The sequence below is a fragment of the Cygnus olor genome, chromosome 7, assembly GCF_009769625.2.
Source record: "Cygnus olor isolate bCygOlo1 chromosome 7, bCygOlo1.pri.v2, whole genome shotgun sequence".
Taxonomy (NCBI): Eukaryota; Metazoa; Chordata; class Aves; order Anseriformes; family Anatidae; genus Cygnus; species Cygnus olor.
In genome coordinates, this window is record NC_049175.1 from 32,554,191 (window position 1) to 32,572,206 (window position 18,016).

Sequence of the window (18,016 nt, forward strand, 5' to 3'; positions counted from 1 at the left end):
TATCTTGGTATTTATGTTGTTGTTCATTCTGTTTTGTTTTGTTGTAGCTGTTTCTTTGGCTCTAGCTCTGAATGGAGTCTGCACAAATACTATTAAATTAATAGTGGGAAGGTAAGTCTTTTCATGTTATAAATGATGGCTATGACTTTTAAAGAAACGAAGACAGAGTTGGCAAATACAATACATCTTAATAAAACGATAACCACTGCTCCAAAGAATATTGAATTAGCAGGGGTCCCTGTAAAACTGGCCTTTCCCTGGTGCAGGTGTTGCATAATTTCATTATGTGACATCCAGCTGTGTTAGGAATGTGTACCCTTGTGTTTTATTTTTTATTGGACTGGTTGGTGGATCCAGAGAAATGAAGAGGTTGAAAGGAAAGGTGTGAGCTGAAATCAGTTCATTACGTTGGCAACACAGAAGAGTCACAGTATGTGGGAGTTTAGATGCCAGTGCCACTAGTCTGATGAAATAGAAATCAATTGAGTTTTAATATAACCTACTGCTTATATTTTGTGTGAAGCATATTACTGAATGTGGTATTTCCAGGTAACATCAAGATCCCTGGCAGAGCAAACCTTGGAGCTAAGCAATAAGTGGACTCCTAGGTAGGACAATTTTTAGAGAAGCATAAATTTGATTGAAGGGACCGGAAAAATATTAGCAAAGAAAACTCTCTGGAAAACAATTTTTAGGTATTTTTGGCTCATTTTCTTCATAAAAAATTCACCTGAAAAGTATGTAATTAACTTGAATTTGTACACCATTTAATTGAGTCCAATTCTACATTTGTTGTTTAGCTTCACCTGTTTTGTAGCACTGAGGAAGCAGTATTTGTGCTTGTTTGTGATGGACTCTCTGCTACAGTACTGTTGCCCTGATAATATTGGTACTTGGCACTTTTGTTTTAAGAGTGCTTCTGAAATGTAATTAAGAACATCTGCATCATCTTCTTCAGGCAGACATGAGCTCATTTTGCCTGCACTGCAAGCCAGCTAGTTGCTCTGTCAGCTTGTCTCGGAATGTGGTTGTTTGCCTTGTTTCTTTTCAGGGTGTATTAGGATAGGATCAGTATGAAACCAGCCAAACCTACACGCTACTCTTCAGCTCAGAGCAGGGTCAAAAGAAGTTCAGAGGTTTGTTCAGTGCATTTAGAGAGGCAGCATCAAGGTTGGCAATATAATTTGGTGGCTGTCATCCTGTTCTCAAGCAGATGTGTCAGCAAGACTTGTGCAACTTTGTGGGGTTGCTACACTATTTTGCTCTGTTGCTGGAAGTACTGTGCAAGATTGCTCTAGGTAGAAGTAGCCTTGCATATTCATTTTCAGAACAGAGCTTCTGTGTCCTCTTTGGGATGAAACACACTGTGAGAAGAGGCAGGCTACAAATCCCACTTGAATGCACTGGAAGCCTCCCTTATAGATCCTGCCTGAAAAAAAAAAAAATTGTCTTGATTAGATTATTCCAGGAAAATGAAGCATTTCTGGTTTTGTGTTAAAGCAGGAAGAAATAAATGTACTCTGTGTGTAGTAGGCAGTAAATGTAATAATCACTTTGAGGTTTATTTGTTACTACAGCATTTTATATTTTTAATGTCCATGGTGTTTTTTGTAGACCGCGTCCCGATTTCTTTTACCGCTGCTTTCCAGATGGAGTAATGAACTCTGAAATGCACTGCACAGGTGATCCAGATCTGGTGTCTGAAGGCAGGAAAAGCTTTCCAAGTATCCACTCTTCCTGTAAGTTCATTCACATGGAGTACTACTTTAAAAAAAAAAAAAAAAAAGTACTGTTTTGGAATTACTCTTCTTTTGTTAGATGGTGAACCTGATTTTTGCTGCAGGGTCACTTCTGTCTTTGGTCAACTCTGCCAGAAATTTACTTCTGGAAATAAAGTTGTGAGCCTGTTGACCCTTCTTTATCTCAAGAACCACGTGACTCTGCTGAGAGCCATAGCATACTGAGAGCATCAGTACAGTGAAGTACTATTCAAGGTTAAAGAAAACAGTGTGATTCTGAAGGGCTACCTGCAAACCTCTTTGTGCAATTATTGTTTATATAGTAAATATTTATTTTGTTATATTCCACTGAAATATGAAATGTGGCAGGGCATGTTGGACCGACAGTTTTGAAGAGGTGTTGTTAATACCTTTCAAGTACTAGATCTGTTAAACCAAAGTTCAAGTCACAAAGACAGTTCAGCTACTTTTATCTTCAAAATTTCATTCATTCAAAAAAAAATAAAATCCATTACTAAAGTGCTTTTCTTCATAGGAGGTTGTATGATTGGATGTGAAAGGAAGGAACAGACAGAGATCATGGTGCATCATTTTGGTGCTATTTGTCATAATGAATTGCATACAAAGACGGGTTCAAGAAGTCCCTATAGCTCTAGAAGCTATAATAATATGCCAGTAGAATAATGATTCTTTCATTCCCTGTTTTCTTACTCCCTTGAAGATATCTTTCGCTACAGACAATAGTGGATGAGATGCTTGTCTGTGTGGGCGTTTATTTTATCCTGAGGGGTACTTATACGTCCATGTTCAGCTGTCTACTGCCACTGGGCTACTTTGCCATGGTACAGACAGGAGTAAATGGTGGCAGCTCTGTTCCCAGCGCAAGTAAGCAGAAGAGAGTGAGTAGAAAGTCCTGATTTTTATGTCAATGTGACAATACTGAAGTAGCAAGAAATGAGAGAAGAAGAGTTTGGGGCATTGTTGTTGCAGTCCTTTGTTACTCCATTTGGCTGTGGGATGGTCCATAACCTAGGTCTGATGGTTTGTTTGATCAGCTGCTCCTAGCTAGTGCTGTATCCTGGCAGATGTTTAGGTGATTTCTGAAAACTTGTATGCCTGATTTAGTTAGTTATATTAACTCAGATGTTTACAAAGGTTCCTTTCTTTGTCTTGAGGAGCTTACTTCTAGAGCATTTTATGTCAGGAGGTCCAATAAAACTTCTTGTGATGTGTAAAATAATTTGATTACTGTGTTTCTGTTTTTTGGCTGATATAGTTTGTTCTCTTGTGCTGTTCTGTTTCAGAGAAGTGCCAACTGAGTACCAGTAAGTCCTATCTCTGGAATTTGTTTTCCTGATCTTTCAAAGTAATAACTTCCCGTTGTCTAATTGCACAGAGTTATGCATTGAAAACAAGTTGGGTAATGAGATGAATGAAATTCTGGGCTGCTCTTGTTCTCTGTTCCTTGTTCAAGTCCCAGAACAGATAAAGGTGTAGTAAATGTTTGTTGCTATCTTATAACCTTTGTAGCCCTAAACAGTAAACCAACTGAGCTGTGTCAACTTCTTTTTTATGAGCTTTGATCCACATTAGAGGGACACTAACAGGTTATATCCTATGCCATTTAGAACAAATGGCATTTATTGCTATTTTTAGACTGTCTTCAGATGCTGGTTGTCACACTTAATTGCAATCCCCTTGGCTAAGTATTTCTTCTCTGTATAACAATAAAGGCTTAAAGTAAGTACAAGTATGCACTGATGTACTGAGAATTTACAGGTTAGCCCACAACAGACATCAAGTGTTAGAGTTGCTTGCTTTACAGAAATGCAACAGTTTACTCTCTGGAGCTGCAAAGTGTAAGTTGGGGAGTACACCTGATGTGCTTTTGTTTTTGCTAAGACTGCAAATACTGTGTATGTAGCATGCTCTGGTTAACTCTGGCCCACATCCCAGTTCTCTTACCAAGACTGCTTGTCACACAGCAAAGTGCATTGTCCCTGTGCCAGTAAAGCAGCTCATAGAATGCATACTGAGGTGTTATTTTTAACTGCCATTGGTTTTATAAGCACTGAGTTATGTTACTGCAGCTCACAGAAAATTCAATAGGAGCAGTGGGTTTAGATCAAAATTATGAGAATAGCTTTCTCCTTCACTGACTAGTACAATATTAGCATGTGGCTGAGTTGACTATATTTCCTAGTACAAAGCCTTTTATTACAGTGTGATGAGAATGAAGAGATTATGTATATGGTGTTTTTTATCTGTTGGTAAGTGTATGCTTGAGTGAGGAAATTCTGCAGTTGCTTGAAGTACTTAACTGTTTGAAGCCTTATGTTATAATATCCAAGTCCCTGACAAGACCATGTGTTTTGAAGCCTTAAAATCCACACATATTTTAGTCTAACTATAGAGAATTAAACAATTGTAAGTTTATATTCTTACAATGCCACCCACTGCTTCTTCTGTGTAGTAGAATTATTTAGATAACCAGGTTTTTCAATAATATTAAGAATAACTTATACTTGTGATAATTTATTTTCTTCCTGTTCCTTCATCCCCCACTAGATTGAAGAGTAGAAAACATTATTATGGGAAACACAGCATTATACTGCCTTTCTGGATGTATGAAGCAATGAGGATGTTCAGGATATAACAACTTATGCTTAGAAATTTTGCTATAGTTCTACATTTTCAGTCTTTTGCTTTGTGTAATGTGTAAACTATACCTATTTTGCTACCAACTCCCTGTGAAAAATTATTCTGTTATCTCCATTTTAAAAATCATTCCTTTTTGCCTTCTTAACATACTTTTAATTGTAAGCTTTCCTTCCATAAACTCAGTCCAAGATTTTTTAAGAAATCTGCAGAAATTTAAGTGGGGTGGATGAGAGTTGACATAAACTCCAGCACCTCTCTTGGAATTACTAAATTACAGTGGGCTACTTGTAACTGTATTTTCTACTTCACTTGAACATGTGAAGAAAATAAATCATGAGTGAAAGTTTCCAAGCAGCTTGTAAAGAGAGATTAGAGGCGTCAGTCGAGAGCCATTTTCATCTTCAAACTCGTTTTTCTTACAGCATTCCTTGGACAGGCTGTCAATCAAAAGCTTTGTTATAGCAGGATCTAAAACCTCATCCATGCAAAATGAGGCGTTTAACAAGAAAATCTGTTGTGCTGTGACTGTTGTACTACAGGAAGGTGGTACAGGCTTGTTTAACAACAGTGACGGTGCTGGCACCCCCAGATGGCCTGACCTGATCTTGTGTACTCAAAAAAAAAAAAAATGTGGTGAACTACCTGTCTTCCACTGAGAGTGAATTTCTGCCCTGAAGGAGAGTTCATTCTCCTTATTAGAGCATAGATAACTTTTTGGGGGGAGCTTAAATTCACATCTCCATCTCCCTGTGCCAAGCAGTGTGTAACACAAATAAGAAAATGTGTGGAACACAAACTGGTAAAGTGAAAGGGAGACTTCCAGACATATGTGAACTATATAGGTGCCTGAAAAAATCAAGGCATTTGTATCAAGTAGAAAAAAAGTTGACCAACACGAAGACAGTGTTCTTGTTACTGCCTTCTCTGACCAAGAAGAATTCTACCTGTGGTAGCTGCTGAAAACGTATTTTGAGTTGGCTTACCTCATTCAAGGCTGCTGTCTGCTAGCTCTGTCCTTTTCTGGAAAGACTACTGAAGTTAGGCAAATCCTTCTCTTGATAACTTCTTACAACTGCAACTTTAGCTTAGAATCCTAAGCAGCAAAAATTCCTGCCTGGGGCTAGTAGCTCAGAGGCCTTCAGGTCTCAGGTTTATACATGGCTATTCCAACCAAAATGCATCCAAAATATATGTGTATTTTTCCATACTTAGTACTTCCACGGCTCTATAATTCATTGGCTATTTAAAGCTGTTACCTCTGAAGATACTGTTCAGCTTCTGTAAAACCAGACTTCATTGAAATAATAATATTGATGAAGATCATAAGCACAGCATTTTTTCCTCCTGCCTGTATCCTTCCCATGTGTCATCCCTACAGTTATCTTGCACAGGGCCTTCAAGTATCCTGCCTTAGAGATACTTCGTGTTATCCTAACCTCTCAATGTAAGTGGAATAAACTTGTAAGTAACTCTTCAGAGTTTGTTCTGGATGTGCTTTGCCAGCCTGTTGTCCAAATAACAAGCAAGTCTATCTGAAACAGGGCCCAGGGAATAGTGGGAGCTCCTGAGCATCTGAAGGCCAGTTACACCATCTAAATGTGCTCGCTGTAGTAAGAAGTGGAGGAAGTCTGCCATCCCTGTGACGAGCTTCTGAAGACAATATTGTGTTCGGTGTTGCGTGATGGGAACTGCCCTGCACCGTATAAGCTTTAGCATAGGGTTTCCTCACTTCAACCTTCTGATGTGCAGCAGGAGTGAGAAAGTATCACTGCCTCGGGTCACTCTCACAGTGCTGGAAAGGACATAATGCAGCTGCTGGTGGACTGATGCAAGACCCTTCACCATTTTTCTCTCCTTGAAAATTCAAATAGTAGCGTAAGGAAACAGATAAACAAACAAACAAAAACAAACAGCAAAATGGATGACTGTGAAGAAAGTATGGTTTGTGAAACAAAGAGAACAAACTATGCTGAAATCAATATAAACCTTTTATTGCCTTGAATTAGTAATAAGTATAATGATCACCCAGCATACCAACTGGTGAAAAATGCAATGTATGGGTAGAGAAAATGTAATTGAACATAATACATGAAAATCAATTTATAAGAGGAAAAATAATGTAAAGGAATACAGGACTGTTAATTGGAAAAGCCACATGTGTAACTGGTAGCTGGAAAGAACAGAGTTTGTAGGCATACAGCGTTCTCATGGGATGGATAGAAATCTTTTTGTTTTCTTTGATTTTTTCTTTTTTTTTTTTTATTTCTTGACTGATATCATGACATCATTTTGATGTTTGTCTCAGGCTGAAGATATCTTTCACCCCCAAAACATGAACCTAGAGTCCTGAAGTATTATTTATTTGAAAATCAATATCTAACTCTTAGTATTTGTTGGTGAAAAGTTACCACTGTGTAGAAGCCTCTTGTGAAGTTTAATTATTGTTCTATGTGTGAGAATGCAGAAAAAATGCATGGGAAATAAAGCCTTATAATACCAGGCTTAGATGCAGCAGAGCAATTCCAGGTAGACCAGACATTCATTGATTAAAAAAGGGGGATAAAATCAGAAAGTTTCTTTTTCAATATCAGTACTTCATTACTTTAAGTTGCATTTACCAGTTCAAGAAAGATTTCACAATGCCTCATTCTTCAGATATGCTACAAACTGAATATTTGATTGGTATTTGTGTGGACAGAGAGGCCTGAGTTTATTTTGGTGAAAATAAATTTGGAACAGAAAGATAATAACTTTGGGGAATACTTTCACTATTTTTTTTTATGTGTATGATTTCTTCATAACTAACTCTAGATGTGATAAGCAAATCCTAAATCAGTCCATTTTATTATTTTTATGGTTACCATGAGATCCTGCAGGAGAAAGTCAATTTTCTGATCCTGGTTTTAATCTTATGCCATTGCTATTATCAGAAAAAATATCTTTTTCTTCAGCGTGTTCAGCCTACAAAGCATCAGAGTCTTCCCTACATCAGAAAGACTGTCCAATCCTGCTGCTTGTGAGCAGAAGACAATATGTCAAGTAGGAGTTTATTTAAGATGACAGAAATCCTGAGCACGTTTTCCATACGAGAGTTCACATTTCTCAAAAGCGCATAGGGTTTGCAATGGCAACTTACATTTGTTACAGAAGAAGGAGGGAGAAGAATGCCCTGGGAACTGCTAAAGAGTTTGGGAGAGGCGCACACATTGACAACGCCAGATGTAGCTGTTCTCTCTATATTAGTGTCATACGCTTCAACTTTAAGAGATGCTGACAAGTCCAGATTTGTCACACACCATTCAAAAGCCAGTTATTTTCCTAAGCATAGGGAAATGTTTTAAAACATATGAAGTGATTATTCATGCCCATATCAATGCATAGGATATTAAGCCTTTTAATTAATTAATTAAGCCTCTTTCTGGGAGTCATGGGTATAAAGAATTTGACCAGGAAGCCAGGTACCCTGAAATCGTATGGAATTCAGTCTGGAAGCACACTTTGTCTTTCAGAGAGATTCAGAGACAGTGAGAAGGAGAAGCCTGCTTGTATTATTTATAGTACATGAGTTTGTTGCTATATGTAGATGATTGATGAAAAAAAAAAAAAAAAGACACAGAAAACAACAACAAAAAACTGTTGTTATTTAAACATCGTACATGGTGGGATTTTCCTATAACTTAAAATTAGGTTGATTGCTATATGATTTGAGAGTTCACTGTAGGATAAATACCCCTCTCTGATCTAATCTTGAGCCACCTAATTGGATATTTCTTTTCTGAGCTTGGTGCCTCATTTCAAATTGCTCTGAATTCATCACGTCAGTATGATTTTCTGCTATTAAGCTGCAGCTGAATATTGCAGTTTATCATGCACTTCAGTAATTTGCTGCATAGTGTGTGGGTTTTTTTGTTAGTTTTGTTTTTGCTGTTGTGGTTACTTTCTTTTCTGTACTTGTATTTCTCACCAAGTATGCTAATAAGAAGTCCAGGAAATACTCTTTGGGCTACTGCACTGGGAAAATCTGCAGGTATCACAAACATTGGAAAACATCTGATCACTTCTGAAAGAATTATGTGGTAGTGCTAAATAGGAAGGTGATGATGAGGGAGGGATGTAAAGTGTGCTGGAATGGGAGCTAAGCTACGGGTTCCCTTAGTTCTTATATTATGTGTGGGAACTGCTGCAAAGAGAGCTGGTTGCCAGTTAATACAAGCATCAACATGATGCTTTAGGGGCTGCCAGAGTATCTTTGATATTATTTTTAAAGCCTGTTTATAGATTTCTTCATGGTTGCTTGATAGTTTCTTGGCAGTGAAGTAGAGTGATCATCAGCACATGTTGTATGTGCAGCAAGTTGCCAATGTGAAGGTAAGCTTAAATGTGGGGTTCTCGTCAGATAGTACGGAACTTGTGGAATATGCTATGAAGAACAATTTTTTGAAGACAAATAGGTACCGTGTAAAACAGATGCTATCACAATATATGCTCTAGTCTGCTGAAAATCCCATGAGGCTCGCTATAAATGCAAAGCAATGAGTTGAATTTTAGGATGTGTTTAAAATCTAGCAACTTCAGAAGCGGAGCAAATGAACTAAAGCACATTTCCATTCCTTGGGTCTGAAATCTTTGAAAGGCTGGCGGGAGTATCCCATGGAGTTCTACATTTGCCCATTTATTTTAGCAAAAGCATGTGGTCACTTACAAATAGTTTAACTAGTGCTGTCAAAAAATAATTTCATACAAGATCCCATGAAGAGCCTTAAGAAAAAGCTAAAGTTTTTCAATGAACTGGTAGAGCTCTTGGACCAAATCAGAATACAGTGTAAGAATGCATGCTTATCTAGTTTACTGGATATTTTTAGGCTATTTGCATAATGATTCATAACTGATTAAAAAAATATATTTTCCAAGACTGAAAGTAGATTTCCGCAGGTGGAGGAGGAGTTAAACATACTTCGTGTGTATGATGAAGGAAAACAGTAGGCGCCTTAGGAAATTGAGAAGTGTAATTTGAGAGTTACTGAAAAAGATAGGAAAAATAGCTATCAAAGAAAGCATGTTTTAAAAGCGCAAATGCGTAGAAATCCATGTCTTGTTCTACTGTTTGTTCCATTTGCTGACTGCAATTAATTTCCCTAGGCTTTCAGCTGCAAGGATTTTGGTTTGAAATTGTAAATCCAGATCATGTTCCTAAATTGGTGATACTAAGTTTTTGATACAGAGCTCTGAATCAGAGAAAGACCTGACACGTGGCATTTTAACTGAGTCTTTGACCCAGAATTCACAGAATTCATCTGTATAAATGAAGATAGGACACCACCAACAAGCAGAAATGGGCTGCAGAAGTATCATGTGTTTTTGTTTATGTTAATATAGTCAGATGGATGAGTCTTGACCTTTTTTCAAAAACTGGGTCAACTTCCTAATTAGATCTGACCTTAAATGGTTGCTCATGTTCCTATGTTACCTTCCAGAGCAGTAAGTGAGCAAGCAGAGTTAAAGTAGACACCACTGAGCTGGCAGTCAGAAATATCACTGTTCTGCATCCAGCCACACATCAGTCCTATGTTAGTGCATCTAGTTATGCCTGTTGTGATCTGTAATGGTGGAGAAGGTTGAGGGGAGCATGGCACAGTGATCTCAGTGTGGAGTTACTGTCATAACCTGACTTCTCTTTCACGTGTTGACTGTTTATTGGGTAGTCATAAGAAAATATTTTTCTGGGAGTGCTAAACTGCTACACGAACATCCAGAGCCATGTCCTGGTTGTGTCCAGAGACCTATTTCATGGCTCAGCTCAACAAATAATAGATCAGTCTGGTGTTAATCCAGATTTTCAACAGTAGCAAAACCCATAGTGTTATATTCTGATCTGCTTGCTCTGTATGTGATTTCAGAATGGGTTAGCGCCCAAAGCTTTCTTAGAAAAAAGTGACAACTCAGCAATACAAACTTGCTTCATATGTTGCCCAGTAACATAGCTTCTTTATTTTAAAATAAAAATTCCTAGACAGTCATGTCTAGACATGTCTTAGAGTATGCTAACATAATCGTAGTAATGAAGTCTTTCTACAAGCAAGTATGGGTAAATATTAGTAAAACAACACATTTTATTTGGAAACACCAAAAATTTTGCGTGAATGAAATGCTAAACGCTTGACCCTGTTTGCTTTCTTAGAGGAAGAGATTAATTAATCATGAAACAACTCTCTTTAGGCTCTTACTCTGCTCAAAAACATTTGCAAGCAGATTGCAGTTCTCAGAGTTTGACTCAGCTTTAGTAAGAGACTATTTTTGAATGAGTTGTTTCTGAGTTGGTCAGAAGCAGTTAAGCTGTATTCCTCAGCTAAGAGATTGCTCTCATAGATTTGGGGAGGCTGTGTGAAACTGGTTTTGATTCCTTTGTGCTGAACAGAAAAGAGAATGGCTTGGTAAGAAGGTATTTTAAACTCCTCGGAGCCAGTACTTTTTTTTTTCTCCTTCGTATCAGTAGTTAGTTGAAGATCAAACCCACGATTATCATGAATGCCACATATGCAGCTTGAAATTGATGTGTCTGAATAATTGATGTGAATGAATAATGACTTCCCAGCCTGGTTTGTACCGACTGATAGCTTGATTCACAGAATCATTAGATTGAAGGCACCTCTGAAAATTGTCTAGTGTCAATACTTCCTTGTGTTGAACTTCATGAGATTCATGTCAGCCATTGTTCTCAAAAAGATCGTGACTGAGCCATTGGACTTCATATCAACTAACTGAAAAATAAATTTTATGACAGCTAAAATCAATTAAATATTACAGGAGCCACAGAGATAATTAAACTTAAAATTTCATGATAATAAATTCAATTAAAAACATTTTATGTATAAAAGTGCTGTATCAACAGCAAAAGGAGTAAAATAATTTAATGATTTTATTTTTTTAGTTGGATTTAGATACTTAATTTGAAAAGTTGACTTTTGGCTAAATTGTGCTATTGATCTTATTTTATTTTACTTTTTTACATAGAAATCTTTATTGATTCCAGAAGTTTCTTTTTGCAAGGAAAAAAAAATTAAAACTTGAAGAAATTATTTTGTGGTAACATCTCAATTTGATTTGGACTGCTTCAAGCTTGAATGTTAACACAGCTGTACATGAGCTCTTTTTTCTTTTTTTTTTTTTAACTTTTTTTTCCTTGTATTATATTGGCTGAAAAAGAGTTGTAGTGACTACTGGTGAATACAGCTGAAGAAATTAGAGAATTTCATCAGATACCTGAGATGAAACATATTATCAGTGTATAAGGTTGTAGGGACAATAACAGCAACTGTTATGTCACATATTTTTGAATGGCTTCCTTGATGAATGAAGGGCTCTTGATATGCTTGAGAGAATTTTAAAGTGAAAAAGAAAATTTTCTGTCTCTTTCAGACTAAATTATGCACTTACCTCACAGTCCTCATAGACAGGATGGCAAATAACATACAAGCACTCAACTTCCGTGTATTAGTTGACCCTATTTTCTATAAGAAATTCATGTTTTTAAAAGAAACAGTTCCTGTCACTGTACATTTTTAACAACTTGCACTTTTCATACAAAAATGACCTAGGTAGTAAATATGTCACTAGTGAGGAAATAATCATTCGCAATGGCCAGATTTGCCTGGGTTTCACACTCCAAGTTGTAACACTACAGGGAACTGATTTTTCAGTTTCCTTATTCAGGGTAAGCCTTTGCAGGTATAAACTCATCACAAATTAAGGTGAACATCCGTTTCCAACGTAGGGGGTAGTCTTGCTGATCAAAATCAATGCCAGAACTGAATTAGCTGGAGATTTCTATTCTATTAATAGTTATCACTACTACAGAAAATAAACGATCAGCAAACAAAGTTAATGGGAGCAGTGACCAAAGAATTAGGATACCTATTGTGCAATTCAATATAGCTACTGCCTTTAAGAAAATGTTTCATGTGGAGCATGTAGCACGTTGTACGTTCTGTTTATATCAGAAGTAGGACATGTACATTATAAGAGTACTGAATGTGAGGTCATCTGTGCTTATTTGTTGGAAGAAAGAACAGTGTCTCTAAGAAAGGAAGTACAAACAATAATAGGAAAAAAAAATTGGTTATCCTTTTCTTCTGGTGTAATAAATGAGATTACATCTTCGGACCAGTCCTGCATAGTAATTTCCTACTTTAAGTAGCCGAATTCCATTATGAATGACAGCAGTAATTGCTCAGTCTGTTGTAACAAGCCTAGGAATACATAAAGAAAATTCTGCGGAGATCTTCCAGCCCTATATGCGACTAAAGAGAAAGAAATCCTGGCTGCCTTTTTTAACAGCATTTCCATTTCTTCCTTTGTGAGCAAGGTCAGCCTCTACATTCTGTAGGTAGTGGGAATATGTAAGTCTTTCCCTCCAACTCTGACACATTTCCAAGAAACAGAGTTCTTGTGTTCCAGGCACTGCCCTTAAGTAAGATTCCTCACAGAATGAAAGGGGCAGAAAGCTGCTGTTACTGCTGGTGTTTGCATTTGACAACTGTCGTTGAAGACGTGTGGCAGTAAAGGGAATGGCCATGGACATCGCGCCCTCATCCCTAACAGGACATCCAATCTTGCTCAGGAATGACAATACAACAACTTTAGAGGCAGTGTGCAGGATGGTTTTCTAATCCAGAATGTGGGACGTGCAAGTTTCAGTTCCTTCCTTTTCTCTAGGAAGAAACAACGTTTAATTTCTGCAAGCTATCAAGAGTATTTGTTGAATTACTCATGGTAGTATATCAAGCAGCTGCAATGCGTATTATTGCAGTAAACAAGATAGCTATTTACCTGCCTATTTTCTTTATGAAGAGACAGAGCCATGCAGGTGTGCTGTTCTTTGTCATGACTAACCAGTTATCAGTCTGAAGATATACCAAATCTTAAGGTGAAAGGGCATGTCCTTATCTTTCCATCAATTTCTCTGAAAACAGTAGGCTTGCTTCCAAACTGTATAAATTTGCTTCTCACCAGCACACAGCCTTTTTTGTTAAAATGACTGAAAGAACTGAAGCACGAGGTGTTAGATCTCTCTGCTAGCTAGCAAAATTCACCAGACCTTCTTCAAGAAATGCTGGATGTAGTGTAATTCTTCACAGTAATGTTATTTAGCAATACCAAGGCCTACATGAAAAATCAAAAACTTGAAGCTAAATTATACCATAAGCCTGTTGCTTTCTTGATTTCAGGACAATGATTTTCTGATTCTTAGTCCACTGTAATTTGTGATTCACATAGGATACCAAACAGGGTTGGGAGGCTTTTTTTTTTCCCTCATCTGGAGCGTATACAATACAGGGAATTTAGGAGTAGATTGAGACCTCAGAGAAGAGTAAGCAATAAATAAATTAATTAATTAGGAACCATCTTGCATCATGTGTCATTAATTAGTCAACATGATTCTTCTTCAAGTGCTGGAGAGACAAAGATAAAGAAATAAACTGATAGTATAAATCTCTTAATTTGACTTGGATAAACCAGTTTTCCCAGTGGCTGTTGCTGCTTCTTGCTTATTTTAGCTGTGCAATTCTTTTTCATCTGTGTAGGGGAAAAGCTTAACTATTTTGGTCATTCTCCCATTTCTTTTGCCTAACGTTAACTCTTCAGTAAAATGAATAAGGTTAAGGTATATGCTTAATTTCATAGCCTGAAGAAAACTTGGTTATGGTATCGTGGACTTTTGCTGTATGCAAAGCTAAGGCCATTGTTCTTCTGACCAGCCTTTTCAGTTAAAAGGACCTTGAATTGCACTGAAGATCTGAAGATCAATTTTTGTCTGTGAACTGCAGTGACAGCTCTTCTCTGGAGCAAAACAGGTAAGAAAGCTCAAGATTAATTTGAAAAAGGATGGCTATCAACTCAGACCTGAAGACAGAGGATACTGGCACACAGATTACAGACCATCTTTAAGAAAAATACAGTGCAAAACCTTCCTCTAAAAGAAAAGGAAAACAGAAGTCTCTCCACAATACTGGCAAATACTGAGATTTCTTGAAGTTGCCATTGCAGCATGGTACTGACATTTCTACTTCATATTTTCTACTCTACAAAAACTAGCAGTGATCTGTCTCCAAATTACACTGGTTGACTTTTAAAACCCTTATGAGCAGCAAGAGTGATAGAGCTGAAAAACAGAAATACAAGTTACACAAATTGACCTGAGTCAATCCAGAATTATTTCAGTAAAATAAGAGTATCAACTACGATTCCATTGTAAGCAAAAGAAAAATAAATCAATAAAACCCTCAAAATTGAAATGAGAATTAAAATGCTAGGCACCCTTCTTTAGAGGTGTCTGACTGACTTATCAGAATGTAGAAATCTTGGTAATAAAGATTTCTGAAAATGTTAATTTGTCTGATGAAAGCAAGGGAATATTAAAAGTCTCTTGAGATGAATGCTATTAAATAAATGCAGGAAATCATGAATGTTATTTATGCCATAAAGAAAAGTAGAGTGCATCTACAAAAAGCCTCATTTCGATTTTGCTATTACTGTCAGTTCTACATAGAAAATACCAGCTATTAAAGCTAAGTAAGTAGATAGGTAATACTTTTTTTCCTCCCTTGTGCAGAGGGCTGAGCAAATAATGAAGTCACTGTTTTATCTAACAAAACGCACATATAAAATGTTTATGCAAAACGTTTTAAAACTTATACTGCTTTGTTGCAGTCAACTGATTTCCTGTATTTCTCCTGTGATTTTCTCTAGAGAGATTTAGTTTTCACTTGTTTCAGTCAGAACTAAGACAGTTTTCAGTATTTTCCCTTACTGGTGTTTCTGCATTCTTTTTGAACAAGCAGAAACTTTTGGAAAACGATCATGTTGGAAGTTCCTGATCATGTTGGAAGACCTCATGGATGAAGTTGCCAGTAAATAATAGCATAGGATGTCTTTTTAAAATATCTCTTGTGTGGGGACATGGGGAGAGGGAAAAATCCTTTTGTAGTTGTGCTGAGAGAATTAAAGAGAGAAATCAGAATGGCTGATCAGATGTTTTTGATAGCAAAGCATTTCTACAGACACCTGGGACTACAAATAATTTGAATTAGTGAGAGGTGCTCAGTAATGCAAGAAGTTTTCTGTCATGTTATTAATTTTATTCTTCATTGTATTAGCCTGTCTTCTCTGTCATCCTTGCTTTGGCTGGCCTGCTTGAAATCAGTAAGTTTCTGAGAATGAACACAGCAAGATTCTGTCTTGAAAAATGGACCTATCAGTTTCTGTAAATAAGAAAAAAGCCAAAAAGTAAGGGCTCAAACATATTTATGTTATAAAGCAAGAGCATAGTGGTTAACTTTCGAACGTGGTTAGTGTGTCAAGGAGATTAGAGCCTGAATGGAGAAAAAAAAAAAAAAAAAGTATCACAAAATGCCTATTGGAATAGGGTGAGTAATGGGTTAAATATGGTTAAATAAGGTTAAATATGAGGTGCAGGAGCATAACTGGGATGTATTCATTCAAGAGCTTGGTCTTGATTCAATTACCAAAGAATTTATATGCCATACCTTGGAAATGTTTATTTATCTCTATCAAGTTTAGTTTCGATAACTCGTCCATGTAACAGTGCCTTCATTTGTTTGCACGTCCCATTCCTCATGGCTAAACTCTGCTTATTTGTGCAGAAAGAGTTCTCAAGATTACTCCTAAATGAGTTTTGTGTCCAGTGAACCCCTTGGTTTTAGGAGAAGGAGAGATAAATCTCTTGCTTTTTTCCCTTCTCTAAAACTGTTGCAAAGTCTCTCACAGTCAGGCTAGGAGCCATTTTAGTGTGAGTTTGTAATCTTAGATGGGCAAAGACTGTTGTAATTTTTAAAAAAAAAAAAAAAAAAAGCTCAATGACTTGCTTATTATTTCATGTTTCCTTTATCTCTACAATTATTTATTCCACATGTATTAATATTTGTCATTGTATAGTGCTTACTGTTATATGACCCAGGAGGAGTTTCCTTCTTTAATGTCAAGAAGATTATATGGTTCATGCCTGCATCAGACTTCCCTGATGAAGCACTAAGTATATGTAATAGTCGTGATGTGTCTTTCTGTGTCACTAAAAAGAAAAGAAAAAAAAGGGAGACTGGAAAATATGTCTTTGGAGTGAAGAGCAGGCAGCCAGGTCCTCCTCCCCTTTTTCTTTAACCAATATTAGTCAGTTGTAGAAAATAAAATATTTTTACATTTTAAAAACTGTTCGTTTGTCTGAGAGATTAATATGATTTATGTACTTCAGAATGAAGAAATTATTGAACTTCAATAGAATTGTTTGCTATTCTGTGATAATTTATATCAAATATTATTGCAGTACATGTAATTATAGTTGGGTATCTAAATATGAACTGTTAATTATCTTTAGCTAGAAATTTCATGGAGGATAATCATATTTCCTTTAGTTGAGAGCGAACATTTAAAGTAACAGATGAGCTGCAAGCCACAGGTTTTTGGCAGTAATTGCTGTAATTCCCCTATTTTCAAGATAAATCTCTTAATTAACAACTGTATAGCAGTGTCGCTTTGAAATATTTCATCGTCTTAAAGAAGAATCCAGGGAAATAAGAAATGAATGTCTTAGATATGCAAGAAAAAAAGTCTCCTGTAGGGTTTATTGGCTCCTTGGTTCAAACTGTAAGTATACTCAGGAATGTTTGTGTTTTAAGTTTTTTTTACCTCTTTTCTGACATATTTACCTCTCAGGACTCAATAACAAAGGCTGTTTGAATTCATGAGGGGCTTGTGAGATGAACTCTGTAAAGCTTGGTTCTCCAGCACTACTAATAAATCAACGTCCTGCTAGTCTGTTTGAGATTCAGATTGTTATATCTCAAACGTACTTCCAGAAGACTTTCTATTTTTCTTCAATAAAAACAAACAAACACTTTTATAATCCAGTAAACTCCATGATGCTCCCTACCATGCTGCTTTGTGTGTTTGGCAGAAACACTACAATCCTCTTCTATAAAAAATTTCTGTCCATCAAAGTACTCTTCAAAATGTGTTTGACTCTATTTCATATGCTAATCTGTATGTCCCTGAGAGATTGATAAAAATGCCTGGTATAATAGATGGGATGGCAAGTGCTTGAGCAGGATGTGATTCATTTATAAGGACACTATTGATGGTTTATGCATGGCAAAATAGGAGGCAAGAAGTTACCCCAATCCAGCATGTGAGATTTGGTATGTTCTGGTGTTGAGCTGTAAATAATAAAGTGTCCTTGACAATTCCTCAGTGACAATAATTTGTGCTAGAGTTGGATAGTTGGTGATCTAAAGCTTGTGTCTAGGTACTGCTCAAGCGTAGCAGACAGAGAAAATTATCTTCTAGATTTGATAACTGTCAAGGTAGTAGCTGTTTAAATACTACTGACCTGTTTGAACTAATCTGGCAACTCTTACCTCAGTTTTAACATTTCTTCAAGCAAAAAAATAAAAATAAAAAATTAGGGGTAAAGTTTTCAGGACTTTATTTCACAAGGGAATGCAGTTCTGATCTAACAAAACTATTCAGTCAACACATGGTCCTCCTTATGCCTTTAAGGAGAAAAATGCATTTTCCAGGGGTCACACTAGAGCATTGTCACACAC

The 18,016-nt window shown here is 36.7% G+C and overlaps 1 protein-coding gene across 1 annotated transcript in view; it reads left to right on the forward strand.

The window, feature by feature from the left end:
* The window catches only part of PLPP4 (phospholipid phosphatase 4), a 59,832-nt gene that overhangs the window by 28,651 nt on the left and 13,165 nt on the right, over window positions 1–18,016 (forward strand). Inside the window, exons 4-5 of the mRNA XM_040563979.1 lie at window positions 48–111; window positions 1,615–1,739. Of these exons, the coding sequence (XP_040419913.1) occupies window positions 48–111; window positions 1,615–1,739 (189 nt within the window). The remainder of the gene's footprint in view (window positions 1–47; window positions 112–1,614; window positions 1,740–18,016) is intronic.